Source organism: Tinamus guttatus, unplaced genomic scaffold (assembly GCF_059628265.1).
Source record: "Tinamus guttatus ecotype Peru unplaced genomic scaffold, ASM5962826v1 Tinamus_guttatus_pri_ptg000480l, whole genome shotgun sequence".
Taxonomy (NCBI): domain Eukaryota; kingdom Metazoa; phylum Chordata; class Aves; order Tinamiformes; family Tinamidae; genus Tinamus; species Tinamus guttatus.
In genome coordinates, this window is record NW_028289014.1 from 528,493 (window position 1) to 555,936 (window position 27,444).

Here is a 27,444-nt window from a genome sequence, read left to right on the forward strand (position 1 = left end):
CGCCCTATAGGGCCTTGCGGCGCGGGGAGGGGGGCTGCAGGGGCGAGTTGTTGGGGGAAGAAGAGGAGCGCCAGGATCCTGACAGGGCCAGGCCCCCTTTTCAGACCATGTCTCAACCCCAGGCAGTGCTTAGACCTGAATGGTTTGTCCTTAGTGTGTGCTCTCTGTTGTCCCACAGAGTTACCACAGTGTCTGCCCCCTCCTCCTCAGGGAAACATGGCGTGGCGTATGGGGGTTCGAGAATAGTCCATAGGGTGAACACTGTGCCTGGCTGCCAGGAAGGGCCGGGAGGAGCAGGAATGAGTTCGCCGAACTGGGAAATGATATTACTCAGAAACGCGTCAGCCTGGGTGCAGGCTGAGTGAGCCTCCAGTCACGCGGGCCATTTCCTGAGCTGCCCTTTGAACCGCTTCTCGCAGCCTGGCGGCTTAATCTGGTCGCGCCGGGCTGCAAAACAAGCTCTGGTGAAATGCTGACACGTGAGATTCAAAGGGCTGTTTACTTGTCTCCTGAGCAGGAAGCTTTGATTGGGAACAGCTTCCTCCTGGGAGCAGCGATAGAAATGTTTTTCATGCTAATTAAACATCATTATACTGACTGGCTTTTTACTTGTTTTATATAATGCTATATCTGAAGCATGCCAAATGCAAAAGGGGTTTACTGCTTAAGTTGGTGCAAGTTCCTTCAGTGAACCCAAATGTATTTGAGGGTGAATCCTCTGCTCCCACAGCAGAAAGGTGAACAGCAGGGTTGAACACCAAGTTACCCATTGCATGTGTTTCCTTTGTTTAAAAATAGTTGCTTTGTTTCGCCTAATCAGGCTTGCATCCCTGAAGGCTGCTTAGTTCACAGTAAAAAGGAAAAAGAAGAAAAAAGGATCCCAAACAATAATTGTTCACAATGTAGAAATAGGAAGAGCCAACTAGAAAAAATTGGAGGCAATTCCATGACATTAACCAACCTCCAGAATATTATTTGGCTACATCAATTTAGGCCAAACTGTAGATATAAGCAGTATTGCATTTGTTTTTGTTAGCTGCTAGTTTGGCTTGGTGTTTCTAATGGGTTCATTTTGTTTGCCTAGTGCCAAAGATGCTAAATGTTTTCCTCCTGGCCAGCCTGCTCACATTTAATGTAGAGTCAATTTTTAAAATAATTATGGACTCCATTTGTCAAGTCCGTGCAAAAAAGACCCATTATTTTCCTTAGTTATCATACTGTCAAAATTGCTAAACAAAGAAATAGACTGTAGGAACACAACTCTAGGGTCTGGCAGAATTAAACTAATCTCCATAGCCTGCAAATGACACTACACAGGCTGTCATTAGCATTTTGCAATCTCCACTGATTGGATTCATTTAATTCCCCTAACTATTAATCTGCAACGACTATCTACGTGCCTGTATGGAGCAAAGCACTTTTGTTTGCTTCTTAACTCAAACACCCCTTTTCCTCCTTCTTGTTTTTTTCTGTATGGTAAACTCATATGCTTATTATAAAGCTGAAAGGTATTTTCTAAAAGTCAAAAGACTGTTTATGGGCTGGGTTCTACCTCATTTTCCTACGCTGCCTGTACAGAACAATCTCCTAAGCTGGAAGTGAAGGGCCTGTGATTTCATCCATGGCAGAATTTGACATTTACCTCAGAATTTCTTCAGAAAATATTCTGTCTGAATTCGATACAGACAAAGGAGATCTATCTGGTTGTCCTTCAGTGCTGTGGCAACTGTTGTGATTCTACAAAACATATGTATTTAACATACATATTTTCCTTCCTCCAGTAGTTCTAGGTGCATAATAACGATCAAGCAGCTGACTGTGAACTGCGTATAAATAAATGCAAAGCTGAAAAACAGAAATCTGGATCGTGTGACCAGTCTGACCGCACAGGTGGTTCCAGCGTTTGCCAGGGCATGGGGCCTGCAGCTGGGAACCGGTATTCCTTGCTGAGGGTTTCCAAAATTAGGTCATTGGGCAGTAGTACAGAGCAACCTACTTTCAGAGGAGAAGGAGCCGGGGTCACAAGAAATGTTTCCAATAAACTTGTACACCCTGGAACACAAACTGTTGGTTTATGTGTATGCTAATATCTTAGCAACAGCATATGATTTCTGCATGGGCAATGTCAAATGAAGCAATCTATTTATCTTTAGCTACAAGGGTTTAACTTGGAACAAACAGAGGATTTGAATATGTGTAGCAAGTTCAGTTCTTTTCCTCGGATTGTAGCAGGACGACTCCCCAAAGGGAAAAACAATGCATATTCCTATCAAAATATTGCTCACACCTGCCTTACGTCTCTCTCACTGAGTGTGACACATGATAATATGTTTACCTATTTGCAATTGTAAAGATAAAATAATATTTTTAACATGGACCCTTCTCCCCAGATGCTGCAGTGAGGCCCAGGCTTTGCTGGAGCTCCAGCCACAAGACAGAGCTGTGGCGTGTTACTGCTCGTCCTTGTGCTGCCAGCCTCAAGGGTTACAAAAATATGAGTCACGTTTGAAGTACCATGAGATTGTTTTTTTTTTTATATCATGAGCTTACCAAAAAAAGTCAATGCTCTGAGTTCTTCTGTTTCTTTTAAGTCTAATGCTAAAAATACCTTAAACTAACAAAGTTTTTAATAAGCTGCTAGCTTCAAGAGCTGAAGACTTAAGAAAAACAAATAGATACGCAGATTTGTATTAAATTTAGAAGACTAGGCAATAATCATTTATCTCCCTGTTATTTTAAAGCATAGTTTGGCTTTTCAGTACACATGGGATACAGCTTTGCTTTAAGATCTGCCATTATAAACATGCTTGGGCACGTTGCTCTGAGCAGATGACCCAGAGGAGAAAAAAAAAACAGAAAAAGTAGCTGTGTGACTAATTATGCCAGGACTTGTATCTTTGCTAGGACAAATTTTCCAAGTGTGGGATATTTTAAAATATCTGCACAGATTACGTTCAAGAATGGCTAAAAAATTGTAATGAGAAATCAGATCAGCAGAAGGAGAATAGGAAAACCAGTGACCATTTAGGCTTTTGCTAGAGAAGCTGGGACTGCTGTTTTTTCAAAACACATGTGAAATCATCTTCTCTGTATTCCTTTCCTTTAAAAAAACCCTGTGCTTACAACTAGATTTGTAGAAATCAAACATACAGTGTTTATCTCCTTTAGCTTTAAAGTGTTTAGAAAACAACATTTAGCAGTTCTATAGGGTCTGATTTAAGGAAACGTAAAACCCATTTTCTAAAGACACCATTTACCTAAAAACACGGGTTTGTTTCTGCATGTCATGCCAATGAAAGCTACAATAAATAACTATTCTAAAAATTACTTGTCTGCATCTTCTCAGTCTGTTTATCTCCTGTGAGTCTTTTGGATCTGATCCAAACTGCAGTGCAGCGAAGAAAGCCTCTTTGTTCTTGGTCCCTGCGTCTGAGCCCATTTAGCATGTCGTGTCTGCAGTGAGGTTTTTCAGCAGGGTAGTAAAAAAGTACCTTGAAAAACAGAAAGATAGAAGGAATAAGACCTGGAATATTTTTAATCATTATTAATAGAGAATATATATTTCCATAGAACCTTGTTCTCTATTGAATGAAAACAAATACAGCAAAAGCTACTCTGTGCAGACTCCATGCATTGGCCTCCCTGCATGCTGGTACTTGTGGCCTGTGTTTTGTCCTCATATTTTTCAGATCCAGCATGGATCGTGTGATGCTGAGGACACTGCCCAGAATGCTTCCCCTTCAAAATGTTTAAGGCTAGAACCCAAGCACTGACACTTTGCTGCACAAATTGTACAGTGTTAACTACCCCAGTTCTTTCAAGTAGGGTGTTAGCTATCCACCACTTTCAGTTCCCTGCTTGTTAGGTGGAAAACATCTTCCTAATTTCTCTTTAACCCACAAATAATGGAGCTGCCTTACGAGCTTGTGCTGTGGGCCAGATCTGCAGAGCTGAGTCACTGTTACACAAGCAGGGCAGGGATGGCACAGAAAACTACCTTTGTACTTTAACACTGAAACACGTCAGCTGCCAAGGGGCCTGAACTTTGAATATCATAAGAGAGTAAACAGTGATTTACTTTATTTTTTCCTCCTGTCCTTGCCCTTATCTTTCTGAAAATAGTAATTCCTCCTTCATTTTGTCACTGAAGCTTGAAGGTTTCTGGCTTTCAGCTTGTGGCAGTTAATCTATTTTAGAAAAGCCAGACTACTGGTGAAACCTGCAGCGGCCTCAGGCCAGATCCGCGTTCAGGGCAGATGGAGCCACGCTGTAAACAGTGCAGGTTCAGCTCCACTTCGCAGTCTCCAGTTTTGCCTCCATGACTTTTCCTCCCGGAATATAAGGTGACTAATGTGAAACCTAGTGTGACTAAAGGTCTGGGAGTGGCTCAGATCAGCAGAGACGTTCTGGCACGGCCTGGATTTGCCACGTAGAGCATATTTAAGATGGTTGCAGTAGGATGAGTAACCAGCGCAGAGCTTCACACGAGGAACAACAGGAAACGGTAACTCGGTGCCCTTTCTGATCATTCGAGGAGGATGCAGAGCCACGGGGTGGTTACGTGCCACAGCAGGAGGCTGCCAAGCATGGCCATGGCACATTTTTAAAGCTGTTTTCCAGGCCGGAGTGTGCTGATAGCTGCTGATCATTGCGTAGCTGCTTCGCTATCTTCACATCCAAAGTGTCACTGCAGGTCAGGAGAAATGACCCTCTGGTGCCCCTTCTACCTCTTACCAGCTGGCAGCTTGTTTACTTCTTTCTCCGTTCCCCTTCTTAAGCCCAGGAAGACATTGAGATCTACTAAAAACACAAGTTTTAGATTGCGGTTAGCTCAGGCAAAATAAATTCCCGCTCTCACAAAGCTGCCTCCAAGGATTCAGCCTCACAGTGGTGTTTTTTCCTAGCAAATGTAACCTGGACAAATTCTGACACTTCTCTGCTGCACGGACAGGCTTTACTGGAGAAACAGCTTTGTCTTTCAGATGTTCAAGAATAAGCTTTATAGGTTGTTATTTACCACAAGAGAGGTGCTTTCACATCGCTCTATGTGTAAGAAAAAGAGAGATGATTAGTGTAGACTATCCTAGTTGTTATCCTTTTTAACTGTGACACTTTGGACACAATTTGTGAAGAGATGTTGAGTGCGAGTTGCAACACGCTGGAGGGACACGTTGAGTGAGCACCTTGACCATCACTCAAGGTGTGAGGCACCGTGAGGTACCTGAGGGCACCACCTTATGCTGAAGCTGGAAGGACACGTTGTGTTGGCGAGGATCCTGATGTCCTTCAGAGTGTGAGGCATTCTGAGGTACCTCAGGGCACCACCATGCACTAAAGCTGGAGGGACACGTTGTGTTGGCGAGGACCCTCATGTCCTTCAGGGCACCTCAGGGCACCACCGTGTGCTAGGCTGGTGGAGCAGGGGCATTTCTACCCCTGCAAGGTGTCCCGAGGCTGAAAACCCCCAGCGCCCACGTCCCCTTCCCGTGTGGCGGCCCTTGCGCCAGGGGGGCTGCCCGCGGCGCGCGGGTTCCCGCCTCCTGCCGCCGCCTCAGCGCCGCGGGCCGGGCCGCCCTGCGGGGGCTTCTCCTCGGCGAGGCGGAGCCCCGGGGGCGGGATCGCCGAGGCGGCCGCGGCGCCCCCCGGCCGCGGGCGGCAGCGCAGGCGCATGGGGCGGGCGGCGCGGCGGGTTCCGCGGGGCGACGCGGCCGCCGGGGCCCCCTCGGGCCGCAGCCGGGGCGGCCGCGCGAGGAGGGCGGGCGGCGGCGGCGGCGGCCGGGGCGGCCCGGGGGAGCGCTGGGAGCTGGGGGCGCAGAGCGAGCGCTGGGCCGCCTTCCTGGAGCGGCACCGGCTGAGCGGCGAGGAGGCGGCGCGGCTGCTGCTGGACGCCTAGTGAGTACGGCCGGGCACCCCTCGAGCCGCTTCATTCCCCTCGAGCCGCTTCGTTCCCCTCCCTTGCTGCGGAGGAGGCCTGGGGGAGAGCGAGAAGCGCGGGCTCGGACACGCCTCGGGCCAGGAAGCTCCTCTGCAAGAACGGAGAATGCAAGATTAAACCTATCTCAATTTTGGGCTCTGCTGTTCCCGGCTTTTAAAATGCAGCAGTGTTAGCAATGCTGGAGCAGACATAGCGGAATTGTGGGAGGGAAATAAACAGTTCCCAGAGCCAAGAGTGCTGCTTTGCGATAATACCACTCATTTCTGTGTATTGTTCTCTGAAAATGCTGTAGCCTGGGTCAGCATTCTGACCCCAACGGTGGCAGCGGGGGCCTGTGTTTACTATTGCAGTTGCAATGTGCACTGCAGCTTTTAATTAAACCAGAGATGCGATTGCTGCAGAGGACAAAAGAGTTTTCTAACACCGCCTGGCCATGGTATTAGAGGGGCACATTTTCTGGTGTGTTACAAGTGCTCAGGGCAGAACTGAGTAATGTACTGTATTGCTTTAAAGTTTTCTTGGACAACACCAAAGGTGTGATCACAAAACCTCTGCTTTTGTTGTTGTTCTTTCCTTCTCTAGTGAATACAGAGGTTTGGTCAAGCACACTGGAGGCTGCCACTGTGGAGCTGTCCGCTTTGAGGTTTGGGCATCACCAGATCTGCATGTTTTTAACTGCAAGTGAGTTATTTTTTGGTTGCCTACTCTGATATATGAATAAAGCTCATGTCTTTCCAATGTCTTAGTGCTAGGATGACACAGTACAAAGGCAGAACATCCTCTGACCTGTTGCCATAGGGTATATCCCCAATCATGTCCAGTATGGGATCAGTGCTGGCAATTTCAGGTGCTGGTTCTCTGGGAAGGATTTCAGGTTTCACATCCATGTTCATGCACAAAGTGAGACCTAGAGATCTATTGACTGTCTATTGACAGGTGCTCAGCAGTGTGCTCAGAGCACATCAATCCTTTTTTAATTTGATCTTCCAGGTGAATGCTAAATCTTTGACCACATGTGCTTCAAATAGCAACAGTTTTTGATTTCAACAGTCCCACTCTTGCCTATGACTTCTACCTCATGTCATGGCTGATTTTTATTTTCCTGTTTATAAAGTAATTAATGTTGGCAACCTTTGGACTTAAAGATTAAATGTATTTATTAGGGCTGCAGTTTGTCCTTGATAAGTTGGTTGGAAGTTGTGTACATGAAGAAAAAAATGCCATATAATCTTTAGTGTAGCTGCAACCTTATCTGTGTACCTGTGCAGGGTCCATCTGTTCCATGGGTGTGCCAAACAGATACTCTAGGTTTGCTCTTGCCAGTCACCTCTGCGTTGCTGGCCATGAGCCATTTTCTCTGTTGTCAAGAGGCCTGTGGTAGATCTGCTTTTTGCTCCATGCTTTATCCACTGCTTCTAGGAGAACTGTTGTCTTTCTCTTTTACAGTTGCAGCATTTGCACAAAGAAACAGAACAGGCACTTCATTGTCCCAGCTTCGCGTTTCAAGCTGCTGAAGGTAGAGTAAGAATGCAGTAAGAGCATGGGGAGCATGAGCCAAAGGAACTACCTAATCCATGTGATCCAGTGTTACCCTGAAAAATGCAAGTGGCACCCAGTCTTCTATCTTAGTCTTTCTTGCGGCTGGTTGGGGAAAAATGGTTGAATTTTCTGCCATTTGGGTGAGTGTGTTAGTGCCTGTCACTCAGTGAGCTGGAGTTAAAGCTCTAGCAGTTTTGAGGCTCGACTGGGATGACCACATGTATGTATGGAGCACAGGCATTCAGAAAAGGAATGGGATTGCAGAACTCCATACCTCAGGAAATGGTATTTTTAATTTCACATTGTTTAGCCCATAGAACGCAATAAGTAAATCCACTTATGTAGAAAATCTACACTACTTTTCATTTCTGTTTAGGGTGCGGAGAATCTGACAACATACACCTTCAACACCCATTGTGCTCAGCACACCTTCTGTAAAACCTGTGGTGTACAGAGCTTTTATACTCCTCGCTCTAATCCAGATGGCTATGGTAGGTATAAAGAGGAAACTTGACAAACTGTGGTAACCAAAACTGACATCAAGCAAACTCTGGAAAAGACTCCATTGGCTGCTAACATGCCACAAAACTCTGTCTTTATAGTTTGCTCCTAAAATGCTGAATGTCTAAAATGACAGCATGAAGCAGCAGCTCCACCATAAGAAAAAGTCTCAACTATGACTTGTGGGCTTCTGCCCACAACAGGTTTCTCATCTAATCACTTCACCGTTACAGCATCACTTGGACTAACAGCATTTACCATCCCCTGAGATGCCCAGTCCACAGTGGCACAGGCATCTCCCATCTTTAGCTAGGAAGAGCATGTTTCTACTACTCCCTCTTTCCGCAGGAATAGCTCCCCATTGCCTGGATGACGGCACTGTGCACAGCATTGTCCTAGAGGATATCAATGGCAAGGAGTGGGAGAAGGCAATGAAGGAACATAAGACCATCAGAGACATGTCAAAGCCCTGATGTCCCTTCCCAGCAGCTGAATGTGGAGCATCACCATGGAACTGTAGTTTGGGCTTTCTGTGGTGAGCGTTTGCAAAATCAGCTTCTTTGTTACCAGCACTATCTGCCTTCTGTTTCTTAAATAAAACTTTTTATGCTGCCTATCCTGTTCATCTGTGACTTCGTTTTCAGACTGCCTCTATTCTATATCCCACCTCAGGATTGGTGTTTTGGTACTTTGCTTTTAGCTGTGCTAAAGTTTGCAGTATGCAGAGCAAAGGTGAAAAAAAATCTAATCTAGGCTTGTATGCATGGCCTGTATGGACGTTTCCCAATTATGTTTAAAGTCTGTCTTATAAAACAGTCCCATGCAAGATAATCTCTTGCTTAGGACAGAATACACACTTACACTGGTCTTTCTCCATTGACTTCAATGAAATTATCATGGATTTAGAGTTAAAGGAGATTTGCAAGAGCTCAGCAGGCTCAAATTCAGCAAAGCGTTTATGCAGGTGCTTAGCTCTATGGGAGAAAGGGGGCACTGAAGTTAGGCATGTGCTTAAGCACTGTTCTGCTTAAGCCTGGACTTACTCATAGTCTGAAGGCGCAGTAAGCACCCTCTTATGCACTGACTCACGGCCTGGGAACACAATTCAACCCTGTCACACTTTTATAGCAATGGAAATGTTCTTCTAGTACAACCTGGGTGTTTGGGAGGATGGTGTGCACATGGCAAGGGACCAGGAGCTGGGAATTTGGTATCTGATCTTGACCATGCAACAACTGCCTGTGTAGATAATGAAAGATTTTCTCCTGCAGATGAGTGCAAGCACTCCAGAAATGTTGAAAACTGCTCACTTTGCTTCACTATGACCCTATGAAAACTAGAATCCCTAGTAAAATCTCTGTTTAGACTAAGAAAATATTGGAAACTGGTGTCTCCTCCACTTACCTTTAAACATAGAGGGAGAGGATCTTGTCGTTTAGATAAAAGGAACAGCTTTTGAAACATCCCTTTGAATTTTGATCTCTGCATGTACATTGAGTTAAAGATTTAGTTACTGTTTAGCTGTCTTGTGCCTCCTTATATCCTTGAGTTGAGACTCTTGTGAGTTGTTCTCAAACGCCATGTTCTGAAGCAAGAAGAAATGGCTAGTGTTTCATGAGGGACACTCTGAGAAGGTCAAACCTGTAAAATGATGTGGTTGAAAGAAGCAATGGGATCAGCATAATTAGAAAAAAGTCGCATCATTTCTGATGTTTATTCAAAAGATTCATCTTTAAAAAGTCCTGACTAATGCAGATCCTGTCATCCTGCCTTTATCTATGGAGATGGCATGATATTGGAAAAGTCACTCCTATGCACAGGGAATCCTCTCTTCTTGTGTGCATAACAGAGTTTTCTTCAGTGCTTGGGTTTGCACAGTCCTTTTTCTTCTCTCACTCCTGCAGCTGTCTCAGTGTTGTTTTTTCACAGAAGACGAAGTGAATTGACCACCATGTAACGTGAGAATCGCATGTAGAGGCGGCGAAACCAGAGGAGCTGGCTGCGATGGCACCGCATGGCTCTCTAGAAGGAAAAATAGTTAAAAAACTACCATAAGAACCTTCAAAGCCTAATGTTAAGCACAGCGTCCTAGGCCTCTTGTGAGACTCACTACTCATTTACAGAAAACAGACTGTTGTCAGCAAGCAGAGTAGTAGTCAGGGGTGAAAGGCTGCCTATTCTGTGGGACCACTGGGCTCAGAGAGGCCTATATGACCCTGTGGCTGGTGCTGTGCTGGTTCACATGGGTCCTGCTAGACCCTGCAGAAAGGTGCTGTGACACTTTCCTTGTCACCTAGCTCCTCCCCACTATGTGATCTCATGCCTGGATGTTCATATGCTGGGGAAGCAGAAATTAGAGGTGTTTGTGTCTGAGAACACTCTGTGTGCTGTTTCAAATCATGCACTGCTAGTTCAGACTTGGCTGATTCTATTCATAGTGCAACAGCTAGAAAGGACAAGTTTTAGGCACAAAAAGCACAAAGAAGTAATGGTACCTTTATCAGAACAGTCTCCATACATACCACCATACTTTCTTTTAGTAGTCCCAACTGCAGGGAAATTCTGTGCATGTCATTTGTGGATTAGCAGGACTGTTTGCTGGGCAAATATTTACATGCTATGGAAGAGGATCTGATCAGACTTTGACATAGGGAACTGTGGACTAAATGTACGAACTCTGAGCTGCAAATCTAGTGAGCACTGCCATGCTGTCCACCCAGCACATGCAGCAACCTGTTCACTGGCTATTAATAAATTAATGAAGATTGTCCATACATGACATTTATAATTGATGTGTACAATTATTTTTCACGTTCTCTATGAATGTGACACCTCTGACTAAAGCCTTTGAAATGATGATGAGTATTCAAAGAGGTTTGGCAGCTGCCACATATCTCACCCTGGCTTGTTCCGCTTCCTCTTCCGTGAGTATGAAGAGTGCATCGCTGGGCAGCAAGCAGGAAATGGGAATATCCAGGATGGAGATGTACTTGCGGAAGAGATTTACGGTTTCAAGTGTGAGCACATGGCATCCTAGACAGATAAAGAAGATGAATATTTTATAACCATTATGTTGTAAGATGCTCATCTCTGAGGGCTAAGCGAGTCTCTGCAGGCTTGCCTGGGCTGCTGCTCAATCCAGCTTTTAGTTGTGCTTCCCTCAGTATCACTTTGTGTTCCATGCATGTCTATGACCATTTGTACTGGTTCCTGCTCTGTATGTGGTCTGTGGAAGGCAACACTAGTTCCAAATAACAGGGATTTCTTTGGCTTATTATTTAAATGATTGCCACACAATCAATAAGCACAAAGGGAAGAGCACAGGAGGGCTCTTTGAATGCTCTCTGATTCATTGTAGCATATAATGGAAATTTAAAATAGCAGGTGACAGTCCCTGGTTCATCTACAAGAATGACATTTCCCTCTTCAATGTGTAGCTAAAGAAAATAAATTTATAAGATTCAGGAATGGCTATATCAAATACTAACTTGTCCAGACAGTTCTACTTTAACAGAGTTCCAGCATTCATTACTCAGATGCTTGCAGTGAAAAAGATGAAGGGAATATGTATAAAGAGTCTACTGCATTTCTTTTCTGTTTTAAAGAACTCTTTGAACTCAAAAGTTATTATTTTTTTTTTTACCACAGCTAAATTGTCTTCATGGATGAGATCAGAGCTCCTGATGGTCCCATTAAGAGCACGTAGCTCTGAAGGCAGCTGCTTTGGGATTTTTTTAGTACTGGAAGCTGCTGTGATTATGCTGCACACTTCAGGAATTGTTTTAAAGCTTGACAGAAGAGGCCAAAGTCTCAGAGATGGTCAGATTTGCAGTTAGATTTTCTTCAGCGTGCCCTTAAACAGCGAAATTATACAGAGGAGACAAGGAGCAATGCTGAATTGTTACCAAGGCTGCTGCCACTGGGCCATTTCCATGTGTGAACCCTGCGCTCATGTGTCCAGTACCGCGTTAGCTGTTACATCCTGACCACACAGTAAACTGGTGGTGCTCAAACACCTCTTGGCTCTAAAATATAGGCAGGATTTGTGTCCTCCTGAGGGAAAAGATTCTCCAGAACAGAAGAAGCAGCAAAAATCCTTTCCTAAAAGAGTAACTTTGCGAGGTGTGAGATGCTGAGGGTCTTCACGGATCTGCCATTGCTCAAAAATCTCATCCGACCAGGACACAAAGAGTCGACCAGCTGCTAACTTCTCTTGGGCATTAGACAGGTTTATAAAGATTCTTCAACCTAGTCCCTAACAAGTCTGAGATAGAAAAGCAAAACTTCTTGCTTTTATGGTGAATGAATTTCCTGGAGATGCAAAGGCAGAAGCCTCTGAGGTCAAGCATGGTGGTCAAGAGATCGTCACGACCATTCCTCGCCCGGCCAGGGGCCCGTGACACAACCATGCCTGGGACAGATGCTCTACACAGGACAATCCTCCGTGTGTCCCCACATGAGGGATCTGTGTCCCTGACTCTTCCTAGCATCACTAACTCATCCCTCTGCAGAGAATACTTTCTTTCCAGCCACAGGCAGCAATGGGAGGACATGGAAACGGGGCCCCGGCAGGCGCTGCCGGGAGATGGCAGTGTGCCCCAGCCGTGCGCAGCCGCTTCCCGCTGCCTGTGCTGCCAGCCCGGATCCCTCCCGGCTCCTCTGCCTGGAAGCTCCTGCTGCCTTCTAGCCCTGTCAGTGCTGTGCCGTGTCCCTGCTTCCCTCCCAGCGCGGCATAAGGGGCCAGCCCTGCTGCGAGGTCGCCGTGCCCGTCCCGTGGAGCAGCAGCCAGGCGATGTCCTCTGGCAGGACAGAGCGGTGCCGTGTCCCTGCGCGGGCCGTGGGCCGTGCCGGGGCGCAGGCGGCCGTTTGCTCGGCCCCCAGCGCTGCGGGACGCGTGCCCGGTGCAGGGCTGGTGCTGGCGCTTTCAGCTTGCGATTGCAAAGGATGCGACTGCAGCATCGCTCCCCTTCGCTCCCCAAGCGAGGCCCAAAATGACAGCAAGTGAATTCAGTGTCGATGAGTGTGACCTCCTGAGCCCCTCTCGGCATGGTCAGGCTGGGCAGTGGACACTCAAGCCTCACTAAATGAAGGGCACTCCGTAAGAGTCTGCAGGGATCTCCACCTGCTGACAGCAAAGGCTGCCCTGCACGGGAATGTGAGATGAAACGAAGCAGGGAAGGAATGTACAGTCCAGCGAGAGATGGAAAAGGGTGCAGAAGAAACAACTGCTCCCTGCCAACCAGGGTAAGCCAAGTGCTGCCATTGATGAGTCCACCCCTGTGACACCAGCAGGTGAAGATTTTCGGAGCCTGTTGTGACTGTGACCTGGGCAGGATGGGATTATCAGTGTAATACAACCCCTCTAGGTTGGCAGAAAGGGCAAGATCAATATAGCTAGTGGATTAGGCCTAGAATAGAAGTGCATGAAGCCTGCAGCCTATTCGGCTTGGCCTTCTGCTTCTAAAACACTTATGCAGCAAGTATGCCTAGAATGAGGAGATTAGCAGATCTATGTGTGTTACAGGCACCGGCAGACGTTAGCGCACCGATTCTTCGGGAAGAGAGCTGGTTATATATGGATGAGGCCGGTAGCAGGGGTAGGTGCAAATCCAGCAGCTGTCTCCGCTTCTTGAAACAAGCCTACGTGCTTGTGCTCGGTCTGGAGAACATGATTACAGATTATAAAAAGCCCGTTGTGTTTATGCTGGCTAAAGGCATTAGAAAGCAAAGCAGGATATTTCGGGTGCTCATCTGCATATCGCTGAGGCCGTGCAAGGCTTAGCTGGCTTTGGCATCTGCAGAGAGATTTTCTCTGGATTCCCTTATCGCCTGGGCGTACACAGGTTTGGCTGTTCCCTGTTTCCAGCAGGAGAGCAGGACATTTCTGTGGCCTGAACATGCCTCTCAGCTCTCTCTAGACAGCCTCAATCCCAGCATCACTCCTGTTTCATTAAGTCCTTCTGATGCACAGCCCTGCACGCCTGCCAGATCAAATTATAAATACCAGGAATTTCAATGAGACTGGAACTATATTTGGAAAGGCTTAGTGTAAGCAGCAGCATGGGAGCTCCCCGTTCCTTTGGCATTTGTAGGTCATGTCAGATGTGATGTAATCAGAACAGCAAAGCTTTCACATAGCTTCAGGAATCTCTTGATGCAGCTAGAGAAATGGAAATGTTGCCTATACATTGGTCTGTTTTAAACCTGAACCAATTTGAGACGCAGCCCGTTTGGCTTACGCAGGATCATGGTGTATCTTTCAAACCAACATGAACAGCACACGAAGGTGGTTCAGTCTAGATAAGGACTGACATGTAGCAGGGACATCTACCACTGCATTTCCTCGTTCCTTCTTTCTGTACTGCATGCCGCACACACAGCTGTTTGCTGCATTCCAAAGCTGCACAAAAAGGAGGTCCTGGGAGAGAAGCTGGCATTAATAAACATTTCTGTTCACAAGGCAGGGAAATGAAGAAAATAGAGTCAAAAGCAAGTCAAAGAGGATTCTGCCATCTTGGCTCATTTTTTCTTCACCAGACTTCTTGGTCTGCAACCTGCTACCATCAGGGAATTAAAACTGACTTGCTGTGACACATCCAAATCCCACAGTGATTTGGGAATTAGTGTTGCAGAAACAAAGTCTGCTGAGGGAGCAGGAGGCTAACTGGGTATTGAGCCTTCTTTCTATGCTCTGGCCAAAGCACAGAAAGAGCTTGCAGTTTTATGCTTAAACTAGTCCCATAAATTATTTCTTGAGCCATGCACTGTTTTCTAGAGTTAAGGGTTGTAGATCTGCTCTGGGACTAAGGAGGATGGAGAAGGGACAGCAGCTACAAGAGGTGGTCAGGACCATCCTACTTTTGTTCTTTGCTTCCTTCTGTTCCCTACTTGGCCAGAGAGTTTCTCAGAGATGCCTCGTAGTTTAAAGGTAAAAGAGTCCAACATTTCATTGCACCAGTGCAGTTTTCAGGTATCTTTCCTATACTGACTACATTTTGGAGGAAGCTTAGCTTGCATAAAACAGTAGGGATGATATTTGAACATAAACACAAGCTTTTTTGGCAGAGCTGCAAACTGCTTTCTGTGGCCCCTGTTACCATAAAGCCCAGGCTTAATACTTTATCAATGAAAATGTGGGAAAATAAAGAAACCCCAAAAACTAGAATTGACGTGAGAGACTTGGAAACAGCACTTAAGTTCAAACAGCAAGAGGCCAGCAGCAGAGCCTGAGTCACATCACTGAGACAGAACAATCCCAAAGGACAGGAACGGTCCCCAGACTATAGGGGACATTGGGGAGCCTGAACTGGGGCAAAACTGCAGGGAGATGAAAGAGCAACAGAGAGTTCAGCTGGGGGTCTCATTTACATTGCAAATAGGGGTGAATTAGGCAGATGCAACCCTGGACAGAACATAAATGTAAATGTTGCCTAATGCCTGCAGGGTCATGGATGCTTTGTGGGAATTTGTGACCTACCTTCAGGTAACTTCTGCTCTGAATGCAGGTAGCTGTGAAGAAGGAGAGACACAGGGGTTAGTATTCAATGAAGTTACTCCAATGCTGATTCTATATGTATAGCCTCTGTATATAGACTCTTTTCTCTCACCCCCATTTACAGTGGCTCATCTCAAAGGAAGGTTTGGGAGCACAGTGCTCACCCTCACTCCCACGTGATTCCACCATTACTTTCCTCCCTGTGGCTCCAAGGATACAGCACAAATAACCTCCCTTAAATTCAACACGCTCTCAAACTCCTTGTGTTGCAGTAAGGGAAACTGCATGAGGATGCCAAAGACTATCCAACTCCAAGAGCATTTACACCTTAAAGTCCTGTGTCTGCTGACCAGGGACACCTGCTGAGCAGCAGTTCCTGCTTGGGGACCATCTCCCTTCTTTCTAACCCACACTGGCACATGGTAGGACTTGTGCTGACACTTTGCTCACTAGGAGTTTGATCTTTCTTTGACTTAGTCCTGGAAGGTCTCTGTAGCAGAAACATGCACCTTGGAAACAAGATGAGAAGACGAGTGCAGGGAATGTAAGCAATGATGGCACTTCCATCAGGAAGGGTGAGCAAATGATCTTGACCTGCTGGAGGCATGTGAAGGTGCTAGCTTCAATTTCTTTTCAACTCTCTTTTTTTGTTGTTGTTGTTCATTTTCCTCCTCTAGCCTGTGGTGCACGGCTTCAGAGCACTTATGCTCACATCACCGTTTGCACATCCTCCAAATTTGGCCCTCACAGGCATGGAGAGAAGCTCATCTCCAGCAGATGGCACTCAGAGCTGTCCCACACTCAGACTTGCTCTTTCATGGAAAAAAAAATCCAAACAATGGAACATTTGCCAAAAGGAGAAAGGAAATAAAAGACAAAAAGTTATTTAACCTTGTGTTATTTAACACTGTGTAATATTTAAAGAGATTGTTATCATCTTATAGTGGTGTATTTAACAAAGGACAGTGTGACAGTTCATGTGTAAATCAACCAGGGTAGAACATACATTTTATGTGAATTGTTATGTTGCTCCAGTCACTTTCAGACTCGGATTATCTCTATTGGTTAAGTTCAAGGAAAAGGATTAGCTACACAGGCGTAGACAAAATAGGAAGCACGGAGTAAATGAATACCCAAAGCAACTCAAAGCAAAAGTCAAGCCAGAAATGCAGGTCATGGCAGACTGCTCACAGAGTCGTCAGAAGACGAATGCCTCGGATAGATTCCCCTGCCAATGGTCTCCTCTTCTCCAGAGCCAAAGATCTGCAAGCAAAACCACTTCCGACTGAGAATCACCCCGTAGTGCTGCCCTGGCCACCTTCTACGTCACAGCTCAAGTCCTGCTGTTCAGACTCAGACTTTTTTTCACGTTGCCTTGCAAACATTACCAGCTTTTTTTTTTTTTTTTTTTTTAAGGGAACAACAGATTTAAATAACTCCACTATTGTCTGCTCTACTCTCCTGCCAGAGGCTTCATCCCGCTCAGCTAGAATCTGGCCACCCAAAGAGGTGATTCAGCACTTGATAAAGCTAGAGGGATGGGAACTCCTTGATGCAAGGTTGGAGCGATAAAGCAACAAGCGGTTGTGAAATTTTGCTCCCTATCCAAGGTACTAGCTTCTGCTCTGGACGCGCTGCTCTGCCATAGAGGGGGTTTCAGGACACTAACTGACTAACTGACTAAATTAAAGGCTGTGAAGAAATGCTCAAGATAAGATAAGGTAGCGCTCCTCCAAGGGTGAACTAATATCAACCTGGCCACTAGAAACAGAGGCTGGGAGAGATCAGTCCATATGGAAAAATCTCAGTGGAAACAGAGGGCATCTGCAACAGAAAAGTCCAATCCAGGAGCGAAGTAAAAAGTTTTTGTGTTTACAAAAGTTTAGGGGGACAAAACTTTGTATTCTGCTTAATGAAAGGCCCTCAGGTTACTGCCAGGCAGCCCTGACACTGGAAGAATGGGCACACAGAAAACTGATTCTTTTCCTGTAGCTCTTGTCCTGAGCCAAATGCTTCAGGGCTCAGCAAGGTTTAGTGCGGAGCTACAGGAGTGGCCTCCACCTTGCTGCAAGGCTGCAGAGCATCTAGCAGCTTTGCTCATTCGTATTTCTCCAGCTACAGATGGTAATGAACTGTACTTGCAGAGAGCAAAAAAAGGAAAAATAAAACTCTACTTCCTGCACACATTCACAACGCTAGCCAACCTTCGCCCAAATCAATCTTCTCACTCCCATCTCCACCCTGCTGGAGCTGTCTCCGTGGGACACCTCCAAGTAGGGGAGAGGTTGCAGCTCTGCTGTTGCCATTTTGGGAATGTTGTTTTAGAGACTGGACTTGCTGTGGTTTGAGTGAAATGAGAGAGTCTGGCATGAAATCCCAACCAGTCAAACAGGCTCTTTTTTAGGAGCTCTTCACTTGTGTTTTCTTTGGGAGAGACTTTTCATGAGCCCCTTTTCTCCAAGTGATCTGGGGGGGCTTGTTCCCACACCCAGCAGAGCCCAGCTAAACACAGGCACCCCTTAGCACACCCGCGTTAGGATGTATCCCTGGGGCAGGCGTCACGTCCAGGTTCAAAGTCGAGTGAGACCCTCTGCAGGACGGAGATCCAAAGCTCAGGCTTCCACCACAGGCACTTGCTCCCTGTACACAGCAGGGACTCAGCACCAGCTCCTCCCTCGAGGATGCTCAGAGCTTTGCAGTCTGCAGCTACAGATGCATCTGCCCAGAACAAACCAAAATGGCCCAACAACTGCCGTCCTGCAAACCCAGCCTGAATTCCCTGTCTTTATTCTTGGAACCTCAAGGAAAGATGTCAGCAAAGTAAGAGGACTGGCTCCTAAAAGGCATCGATAACGGGGGTGTCCCCTTGATGTCAAGAAGGAGCTGAGAGCTCTGTTTCTGGAAACAGAACTCCTCTAGGGACAAACCAGGACTGACGCCCAGGTGGGTGGATTACGGTTTTGGTGATGTTCTGTTCAGTGAGAAATTGTTCAGTGAAATCAATGACTTCACTCTCCAAACGGCCTCCTGAGCCAAAGGCAAAGCCCTTCGCTGAACTGCCTGTGCTGGCTGCCGCAGAGCACTGGGGAGATGCAACTGTCCAGAGCATGGCAGAGAAGGGAAGTCTTAGAGATGAACTGGGGCTCTACTTAGGATCTCAACCTCTAATCTGCCCAATTAATGTGATGAAACAGATGTGGAAGAGGAAGAACAGTCAGTCTCCCAGGAATTCCAGAGACATTAGAGAGAGATACTTGCCAGATGTTGAATGTTTACTATCTGGAACGCCTCCTCCCGCCTTAACTGGACTTTCTGGCTGCTATTCCGTGCACCCTGAACTGCCCCATGTAGCAACATGCAGTTGAAAACACTATTCAGGCACACGGTACTCACATATTGCAGGGCTGAAAGATAGCTCTGCCAGTCAGAAACAAAGCCGAGATCCCCGAGGTGACAGAGCTGCTCTGGGCTCTTGTCCCTGCACTGTCTGGGAGAGGAATGTGCAGTTTCACTGCTAGCAATCCGGTGAGCCTAGGAAAGACATTTCTTGATACTGTTTCTTTGAAAAAAAAGCCCTTTTTAGGAGGAATCCCTGCTGAATACCCACAATTCTGGTGCCCTGTGTTCAGCTTTACCTTAGTGGCTCTCAGCAGTACCGTGGAAGGGCACTGGGACGAATGAACTTGGTCAAAGTAAGGAAGGAGGGAGCAGGGGCTGAAGGCATGAGCTAAAATCAACAGGAGATGACCGAAAAGACACCAACATGATATATGCCAGGCATGAGAGAGAGACCTCCGAGGAGAAGGGTCAGAGACTTGGGGTAAAAAACAAAGAGAGGGGGACAATTTTCTATTGACTTCATAGAGATAGTCTGGGTTCAATCATAAATACCACTCGTAAGTTCCCTCATCACTTGGAACATTTAAGGCCATTAAAACAAAATGCCAGGATTGAGCTGGACTGTGAAAGGACAGCCTGAAATTTATGGTACTGGAACCTGTTCTTTGCCAAAGCTCTTCTTTATTTTGCAGTGAACTTAGAAATTTAGCAGGGGCTAAGCAGCCCCAAACACACACACATTAATACCATAGGAAATTCTTTTCTAAGGTGCAGCAAATTATAATCAGTTTGGGAAAAGGATTTTCTAGAAAAAGGCATGCTTTCAGAGTGCAAATGAGATGTGGCTTATTTGAAACGCATGGGCTACAGCTGCTTAAACGTATAAAGAGACCGGAGTCCCACTGCAGCCCCCAGCACTGTAAGAATAAAATGGTGCATCCATCGGGGCCCCGCTTGCTCTAATCAAGCTAATCACCCAAGCAGCAGCCTGTTTCCTTCCCCCCACATCACCACGAGCTGGCCTTGGAAATTCAGTAAAAGCAGAACTGTACGTCTGTAGGGCTGTCCTGCAGCCGATGGCTTTTGAGGAGCAGCATCCCTGCCGAAGCTGCAGCTTTAGCTGGACAATGCACGGACCGTTGTTCTGGCTGCAAATGCTCCTTCTCCTGCACGCGTGCCCCCAGTGCTATCTAAAACAATGCTGTTAAACAGTACTATTTAAAACCAGGCTCTGTTCCATGGCAGTCGTAAATGGGGCATTCAATAGCCAGGCCATGACACAGCAAGGCACCAGTGGCACTCAAGCTGCACCATAGTCAACTCAGGAATAAAAAAGCCTTAAGTTCCCAAACATAACCTGGGCACAGCCTCATTTACAATCCAGCACAAAGCTGATGGCCATTCGGAGACATCCTGCAGGACTGAGAGTGTTTTTCCAAACAGAGCTGACAAGAATAGGCTCAGCTAATGATTCTTTGATGTAGCTTTTTATATGGCATCACTGATATAAGTTTTATGGATGCAGTTGCTATAACAACATAATGCACTGTGGTTAAATATAGCAGCTCCTATTTTCCACTCAGTTTGCTCTGCCCTAAGCATACAGGGACTATTCAGTTCTAGCGGGGATGAGATGGATTTGATTGTTGAGAAAAAGGTGGTGCAGTCCTTCCTCCCCCTCACACAGGCCATTACTCCCCACTTCAAGTAAGCAAACAAACAACAAAACCAACAGCCTCCCATTTGCCTCCCAGGCTACTGGGCCAGAGGGTTTGTATCAAATGGAAACGCACAATGACTCATGCAAAACTCCATCACCTTGATAGTACACGTGAGATCAGTGCAAATCCTCTCATTTCCAAGTGCAGGAAAGACATACTCAAATATTCCTGTCACGCAGTATTTACCAGGCTTATTACTGTCGTGCCTAATGACTGGCCAAATGCTGAGAAGGGAGGAAAGTGCCCTTGACAGCATTCGAGAGCTGCCCTTCCTTGCAAACGTGTTTATAGGATCCCGGCTCCCTTGGCTGCAGGGAAAGCTCCTGCTCTGCGGGATGACAGAGAGCTGCTTTCCCACATCAAGATGAGGGGGACAGAACAGAGCTAGAGAGGATCGCTTCCAATTCTCCCTTCTTTGCTCTAGCAGGGCTTTACTGGTGTTTTTTTGGTTTGTTTTTCCCCAGTCTGGGAACCAGAAATAAAATACTCAAGGAGAGACTGAAATCAAATATCAGTTTGTGTTCCTCTCTCATCCCGCTTTTCTCCTTTTCCTCTTTCCTTCTTTTCTTTTCTTTTCTTTTCTTTTCTTTTCTTTTCTTTTCTTTTCTTTTCTTTTCTTTTCTTTTCTTTTCTTTTCTTTTCTCTTTTCTTCTTTTCTTTTCTTTTCTCTTTTCTTCTTTTCTTTTCTTTTCTTTTCTTTTCTTTTCTTTTCTTTTCTTTTCTTTTCTTTTCTTTTCTTATCTTTTCTTTTCTTTTCTTTTCTTTTTTCTTTTCTTTTCTTTTTTCTTTTCTTTTTTCTTTTCTTTTTTCTTTTCTTGTTTTCCCTTGCAGCAGAACAAAGTCCACTCCCAAATCATGGCATTTTGCAGTTCCTCCCTGATCTGGAGCGTAGACACACAGAAGCAGCTGGACTCCCTACAAAGCTGTCAGGAGCGGGGAGGATGCTGCAAGGCGAAGGGCATATTTCTTCTGAGTAGTTCCTGCTCCTTTGAACATAAGCTCTGTTCCAGAGCCCAAAGGGTATTTATGTCCTTAGCAGATAACGTTGAGCATCTGCTCAGCTAGGTCCATTTCCTGAACTGTTTTGTTCCTTGATGCTCTTCAGAAATGTGTGGCTCCTGAAGCCAGGCTGTGTCGCACAGCCTTTCCTCCCCCTGCTTTTGCAGTAAGCAGCCTCTTATTTAGTGAACACAAAACAAATCTTCCACAGATCACTGCACCAGCCCTCTGCTTCGCTCTTCCTACCTACAGCCACAGCGCAGGCAAGACCCTGCAAGACCTTGCTTAAAGACTGTTACTAAATACTCTGCACACGAGGGGAGACTTTATTTCTCACGCAGCCACGGGGCCCTTGGGGGCCAGGGGCAGCGGCTGCTGCTCCGCGAAGCTCTGCTGCCAGGGACGGCTGGGAGAAGCCTCAGTACAAGCTCCCGGCGCTGCCTGCACTGGCCAATATGTGAGAGCTCATCAGGGCACTGCAAACCAGGAGAGTGATACAGTCACGCTCTAGTTCCTCCATGACACAAACTGAAAAATAATGAGAGCAACCAAACCACTAAAAATAAGTTTAACCTCTCAGTGGCCACAGTACTACTCCTGCCCCATGCGGATGACTGAGTCATCGTGCTTATTTCTGCTGATTCATGACTGGAAAAGAGACGAGACCCAAGCCAGCCCTTAGTTAATGGAGCTATTTGTACTCTGGGGTCCATATCAGCATGTATCTCATCAGCCTAGGACAATGAACTGCTGTAGGATAAGGACCTAATAATGCAAAAACCTGATGCAAAAACCTGAGCTCTAAGTGCTAACAGATAATGAATATTTTCTAGTACCAAAATTAAGAGTTGAAAAAAGGGTTAATGTCCCCACTGTACACTTAGGAAAACTAAAGCTCAAAGGTGGGAAAGTGATTTCTGTACAGCCCCCAAATCAGCAGCACAGCTGGGATCCAAACCCAGAGCTCCCCTCAGTGCTGTCATACAGTCACTGTATGAGCTCCAACATGCTTCTCCCAGAGCAATTCGGGATGTAGGGGGGCACCTAACAACCTGCCCCCAGCTCCCTGACTGAGCAAACCCTGAGTCCAGGCAGCTGGGAGATCTTTATTCTCCCTGTGCCCCTGTGTGAGCATCAGTCATCAGCTTCTATGCCTCACTCAGTGGACTGGCTCCTCAATATGGTGCTGGAAAACACCTCCCTGCTTTGCCCAGATGGATACATCATTTGCTTTAATGCCATCTCCTTTCTTTCTGTTTCAACAGTTGCTGGGAAAAGCATCTCATTCCCTCCAACACTGAACTTCAGCCATCAGAGAGGATGAAGGACTCAGCATCTTCCCAGCGGAGCTCGGGAGCTCACTGGGTTCTGCAGCACTGCAGCTTTTCTCAGTCAAGTGAGAAAGGCAAATCACTGTGATGTTAGTAAGGAGAACCAGAGAGTTATTTGAATTGTGCAGGTGGTTCAGAAAACAAATGGATGCTAAAAATACAAAATATACTTGCAAAGAGTCCTTCTCATGCCAGGAAAAAACAGAGGCAGCTCCAGGGGAAATCTCTCTAGGACACAACCAGATCTAAATGAGCAAAGGATTAAAATAAAATATCGCTAGCTGCCTTGCTACGCAAACTGTGGGTGATTTTAATACAAGGGATTTTTGTCTAGCATCCTTCATACATCATAGCAGAGACAGAGACTTTCAGAATTAAAAAAATAAAGTGCCGCAGGAAGGAAATGACTCAGGAAGAGCGGTAAGTGGGGACACCTCTCCTGAATGAGCAATTTCCTTGGACCAGAGAGGTACAATCAGACATGCAAAGCAATCTGTGACTTATGGCCTATTTTCGTTGAAGAGTTTTCCTCTCTGAGGGGCAGGAATCAGAAGGTGCTGGTGCACTGTGAGCAAGGATGGCAAGTGCCGAAGAGAACCCAGTGTAAGGTGGGCTGGCAGAGCAGCAGCAGGTGGGACAGAAAAGCTGCAGGTCATTTACAGAGCTGCAGGAATTCCTCTGAATGGTATCGTGCCCCGCAGGCTGATTTTCATGTATATCAGCAAAGTTAATATCGTCCTCGTCTCTAACAATTAAAATTTGCTGCTTACACACAAGCACCACATTCGCTCTATCACACTACAGTGAGGGATCCAGAAAAGCACACAGAACACTGTACCTTAAAGCACTGTAAAGTGAGGTGTGGTTTGCATGACCACTCACTCCTCCCGCATCAAAGGTTACCACCTGCAAAGTAAAACCACAGAATAATAATCACTTAGGGGAAGAAAAGAGACTGTGCAACAACTATCTTTGACATACAATACAGCACCGTCCCAGCCCTTTGCCTCTGCAGAGTTGCGTTTGCCTGGCACAGTGAGGCCTTGTGTATGAGTTCACACTATAGATATACGATAAACAAGTAAGTGAAGTCACTGGATCTAAACAACTACACAACCTAAGATCTTAAGCAGCAGAAAGAGAAGAAGAATCACATTCTCAGAGGCAGGATGCAATTCTTACTAATTATCTGTCCAAATGGTCATTTTCAGAGCGATCTGCTGTAAACTGCCTGTTCCTGACCCGGGTGGTTTGATTCTATGAGTCACTCTCCCCTGGATCTAACAATATGCCTGTGGATTGCAGGATGAAACTATGGTTTTGCTGTATTGGAAGTCAGGACACAGCTGCTCTAGCAAGAAGAACGCCATCGTGTACTCCTGTCCTGCTTGTAATGAGGCTTCATGGGAGGATCCGACAGTGATAAAATAACGTGATCTGAGAACAAGCTTTTTTAAAGAATCAGCTGACTGCACATTTTGTACAACCAACTCATGTGTTTAGCTGAGCGAGAAGATTTTACTGTTTACTGTTTCCTTGCAGGAAGAAAAGGGAACTCTGGAGTGCGGGATAATGTGTGAACGCAGCATTCCCAAGTCACCTTCCCAAGCACAATGAACCCTCGTGTCCTGCACGGAGGGATGAGGCCTCCCCGCCAAGGGGCGCAGGGAAGGGCTCACCCAGGGCACGCGGCAAAGCGGGTCCCGAAAGGCGCCTGCTTCCAAGCCCGCAGACAGACTGGAGGCACAAAGCCTGGAGCAGCGAGGGGACATGTGCAGGTAGGCTGTCCAGACAGGGAGAGTGACCATCCTTGAGCAATTTAAAGCTATGTTTGTGCTTTGGGAGAGGCCAGGCAGCTGAGCACTTCACAGCTCGCCTAGACGACTGGGAAGAAATCATAACCTGCCTACCCTTCAATCAACGGCTGCTTCCTTGCCAGCTCATCCTCTTCAGGGAGGAAATGCTCCTGCCTCGCTTATTCAACCTTCCTTTCTCGAAATCTATTTCATAAGCGGGGCCTGAAGTACTGGGTTAAAGATCAAGGGAAGATCAAAAGCCACCCTGCCCGTCCTGCAACTTGCTACTCCACCCTGCAAGAGGAGAGGCCATGTCAAACACAAGAGTTACTGTGTAAAGAGGGAGAGGAAACACACGCAGAGGCAGTGATAAGAAATATTCAGAAAGCACAGACTCCTGACAAGGCTGCTTATAAAGCCATCCACCCAGTGCAAGTCCACAGTTAAGACTTTCCACTTTGCCCAGTGCTGTGATAATGGTGCCACCAAGCAGCAGGGTTATTCATTGCTGGCAGGATAAACCAACTTGGTTTCGAGCAGGTGCAAAGCAGCATTTCCTGGTCACCTCCTTCCCAAGGAGAACAAGTCCCTCTGCTGTGGCTGCTTTGCTGTGCAAACCCGGGAGGCTCTGCAGGGCCCGCACACCCGCAGGGCCGAGCGCTCCCAAAGGACCTGGCCTGCAGCAGGAGCTCACCCTGGAGCACCACGTCCAGCTGGCAGGGGCACCATTACATTCTGCACAGCTCAGGGCTCAGCCTATCGCCCTGCCCTGTAGAGATCAGGAAAACCATGCTCTGAAGTGACTCCTACCTGGAATAGGTCCCTCCTTGGATGACAACTCATCCCACTCACTACAGGCACAGTAAATTCCCATGCAGGTGAACAGCAGTGTGAGTCTGTCAAGGGCTGGACTTGGCACTAAACCTTTTTACTCAGTGGAGGCAGAAAGGCAGTTTGTCTCTTCAGATACCTTCTAGAAATGTAATATCTTTAGGACTGCTAATCCTGCTTGCAAATGTGGGCTGAAATTAGCCAATAAAGTCTCTTGGGACATGCGTGTGCACGTACTTATAAATACAACTGCATTATTCTTGTTTCCTTAGGAAGCCAGGCTCAAAACCTCAGGCAAGTCAGACATTTCTCCTGTCATGGAGGGCATGAGAGAACAAACCAGAAGACTGAGATAAGAGGCTGCAGTGACAGACTAAACAAGCTTATCACTATGTTGACAGAACTGGCTCAGGCCAATTGTGGGAGCGCGAGGCTGGGTTCTTGACCTGGACATTACCTGCTCAGAAACATCTTTGGAGGCTTTCCCTCTCCACACCTTCTGAAATGGCAGCTACTGTTCCCAGGCCTGCTGGGGTTGTACAACGGCTGAACTAGCCAAGGAGATTGCACAAGGCTAATCTTTAATTGTTGTGGTCTAATTTATTCTTAGAATATTTGCACATGGATTGTCTGGCCCTTCAAGTATGCACATTTGTAAGCACAGTTCCAAAAATACCCAAACACTGACGTGGACATGTGGCATTCACTTTACTTGCAGAGAGACCATTTTTGAAATATTGGCCCGTGCCCTGCAGAGATCCCTCAGCATCAGAGCTGTGATGGAGTAATAAATCTCATTACCCAGTGCAGAGCTTCTAGGTCTGTTCTCTAATCAAGGCACTGATTCCACAGTGCCACTGTGGTGCTCATGACTGAAAGCGGGCAGAAATCACATGTAAATACATTCCTCTGGCTTCAGGGATTCATTTCATTGATAACAAATCTCAGTTTCTTTCTCACATGCTGAAGACACTTTCACAAGGCAGCATCTGCTTCTTCCACATGGTGCAGCTCGCTGCTGTGCTTGCTTAAACACATAACCTGAACCAGGCTGGTGATGAAATCAAGCAAACAATCAGGCAGGATGAGAAAACCTGAACATCTTGAAACTGTCTGGTTTGAAAACAAGCTCGGCCAGTTCTGAGAGCAAAAGGCTGGGATAGGAAATATGCTTGATGTGGAAATGATTGCTCAGTGGACTCTTTAGGGCAAGAGGGAGTTCCCTCCCCACACCTGTTCTGAAATGGGAGCTGCTGCTGCTGGTGCTGCTAGGTTTTCTTCTGGGTGACCTTGGCATTCAGGAAATGGAACTTTCACTGGTGGAAGCCAGAGCTGCAGCCAAAATAAACAGGTTCAGAAATCCCTTCCGGAGGGGCGGGGGGAGCACAGAGGAAATTACTCAATTACTAGCAGAAGAGGAAACTCCTGAGAGGTCTGGAGTCCAAGCTCCTTCTGCAAAGCATGTGCATTGGAGAAGAAAAGTTGTGGGTCTCCCTCACTCTTTCTGGCATCACTCGGTGCTGCAAATAGTGCACAGTCTGAAGCTAGAGATTAAAACAGCTGGATGGTGAAGGAAAATTCAAATCACCCTCCACATCCCAGTGTCCATTGGGTTAGACATGCACCAGGTGTCTTGAAATGAAAGTTCCTGGAGCCCTCCCACTCATGTACTCCAAAGCACACTTGGGTGGACAGCAACACAGGAGAAGAAGGGAGGAAGTAAAGATGCCAAATCTGTCCCTGCTCTGTTGCGTTCTCCAGCAAACTCTGCCTGATGCACTGAGTGTCTGGTGTTCTGCAAACACACATAAAATTCTCTTCAACAAACACATGGATGATCCTGGATTTTAGGAAATCACAGCTAAACTCACCCTCCCAAATATAAGCTCCAACCTGGGCATCATTTGTGGAAGGGTCTGGCTCTCCTTCTAGAGCAGACCCAAGAGAGCAGGACTCT

General features: G+C 46.5%; 2 protein-coding genes across 2 annotated transcripts in view; one reads left to right on the top strand and one right to left on the bottom strand.

Moving 5' to 3' along the window:
- Positions 1-5,668: 5,668 nt before the first annotated feature.
- Positions 5,669-8,589, top strand: CENPV (centromere protein V). The gene is made up of 5 exons (XM_010219585.2): positions 5,669-5,892; positions 6,518-6,616; positions 7,382-7,451; positions 7,851-7,965; positions 8,324-8,589. The coding sequence occupies exons 1-5, from the start codon at positions 5,669-5,671 to the stop codon at positions 8,446-8,448; spliced, it is 633 nt and encodes a 210-aa protein (XP_010217887.2). The 3' UTR covers positions 8,449-8,589.
- A 1,267-nt stretch (positions 8,590-9,856) lies between these two features.
- Positions 9,857-27,444, bottom strand: part of PIGL (phosphatidylinositol glycan anchor biosynthesis class L) — a 50,945-nt gene continuing 33,357 nt past the window's right edge. Inside the window, exons 4-7 of the mRNA XM_088533083.1 lie at positions 23,699-23,766; positions 15,453-15,484; positions 10,875-11,008; positions 9,857-9,997 (exon numbers count right to left, since the gene is read on the bottom strand). Of these exons, the coding sequence (XP_088389209.1) occupies positions 9,899-9,997; positions 10,875-11,008; positions 15,453-15,484; positions 23,699-23,766 (333 nt within the window). The 3' untranslated portion in view covers positions 9,857-9,898. The remainder of the gene's footprint in view (positions 9,998-10,874; positions 11,009-15,452; positions 15,485-23,698; positions 23,767-27,444) is intronic.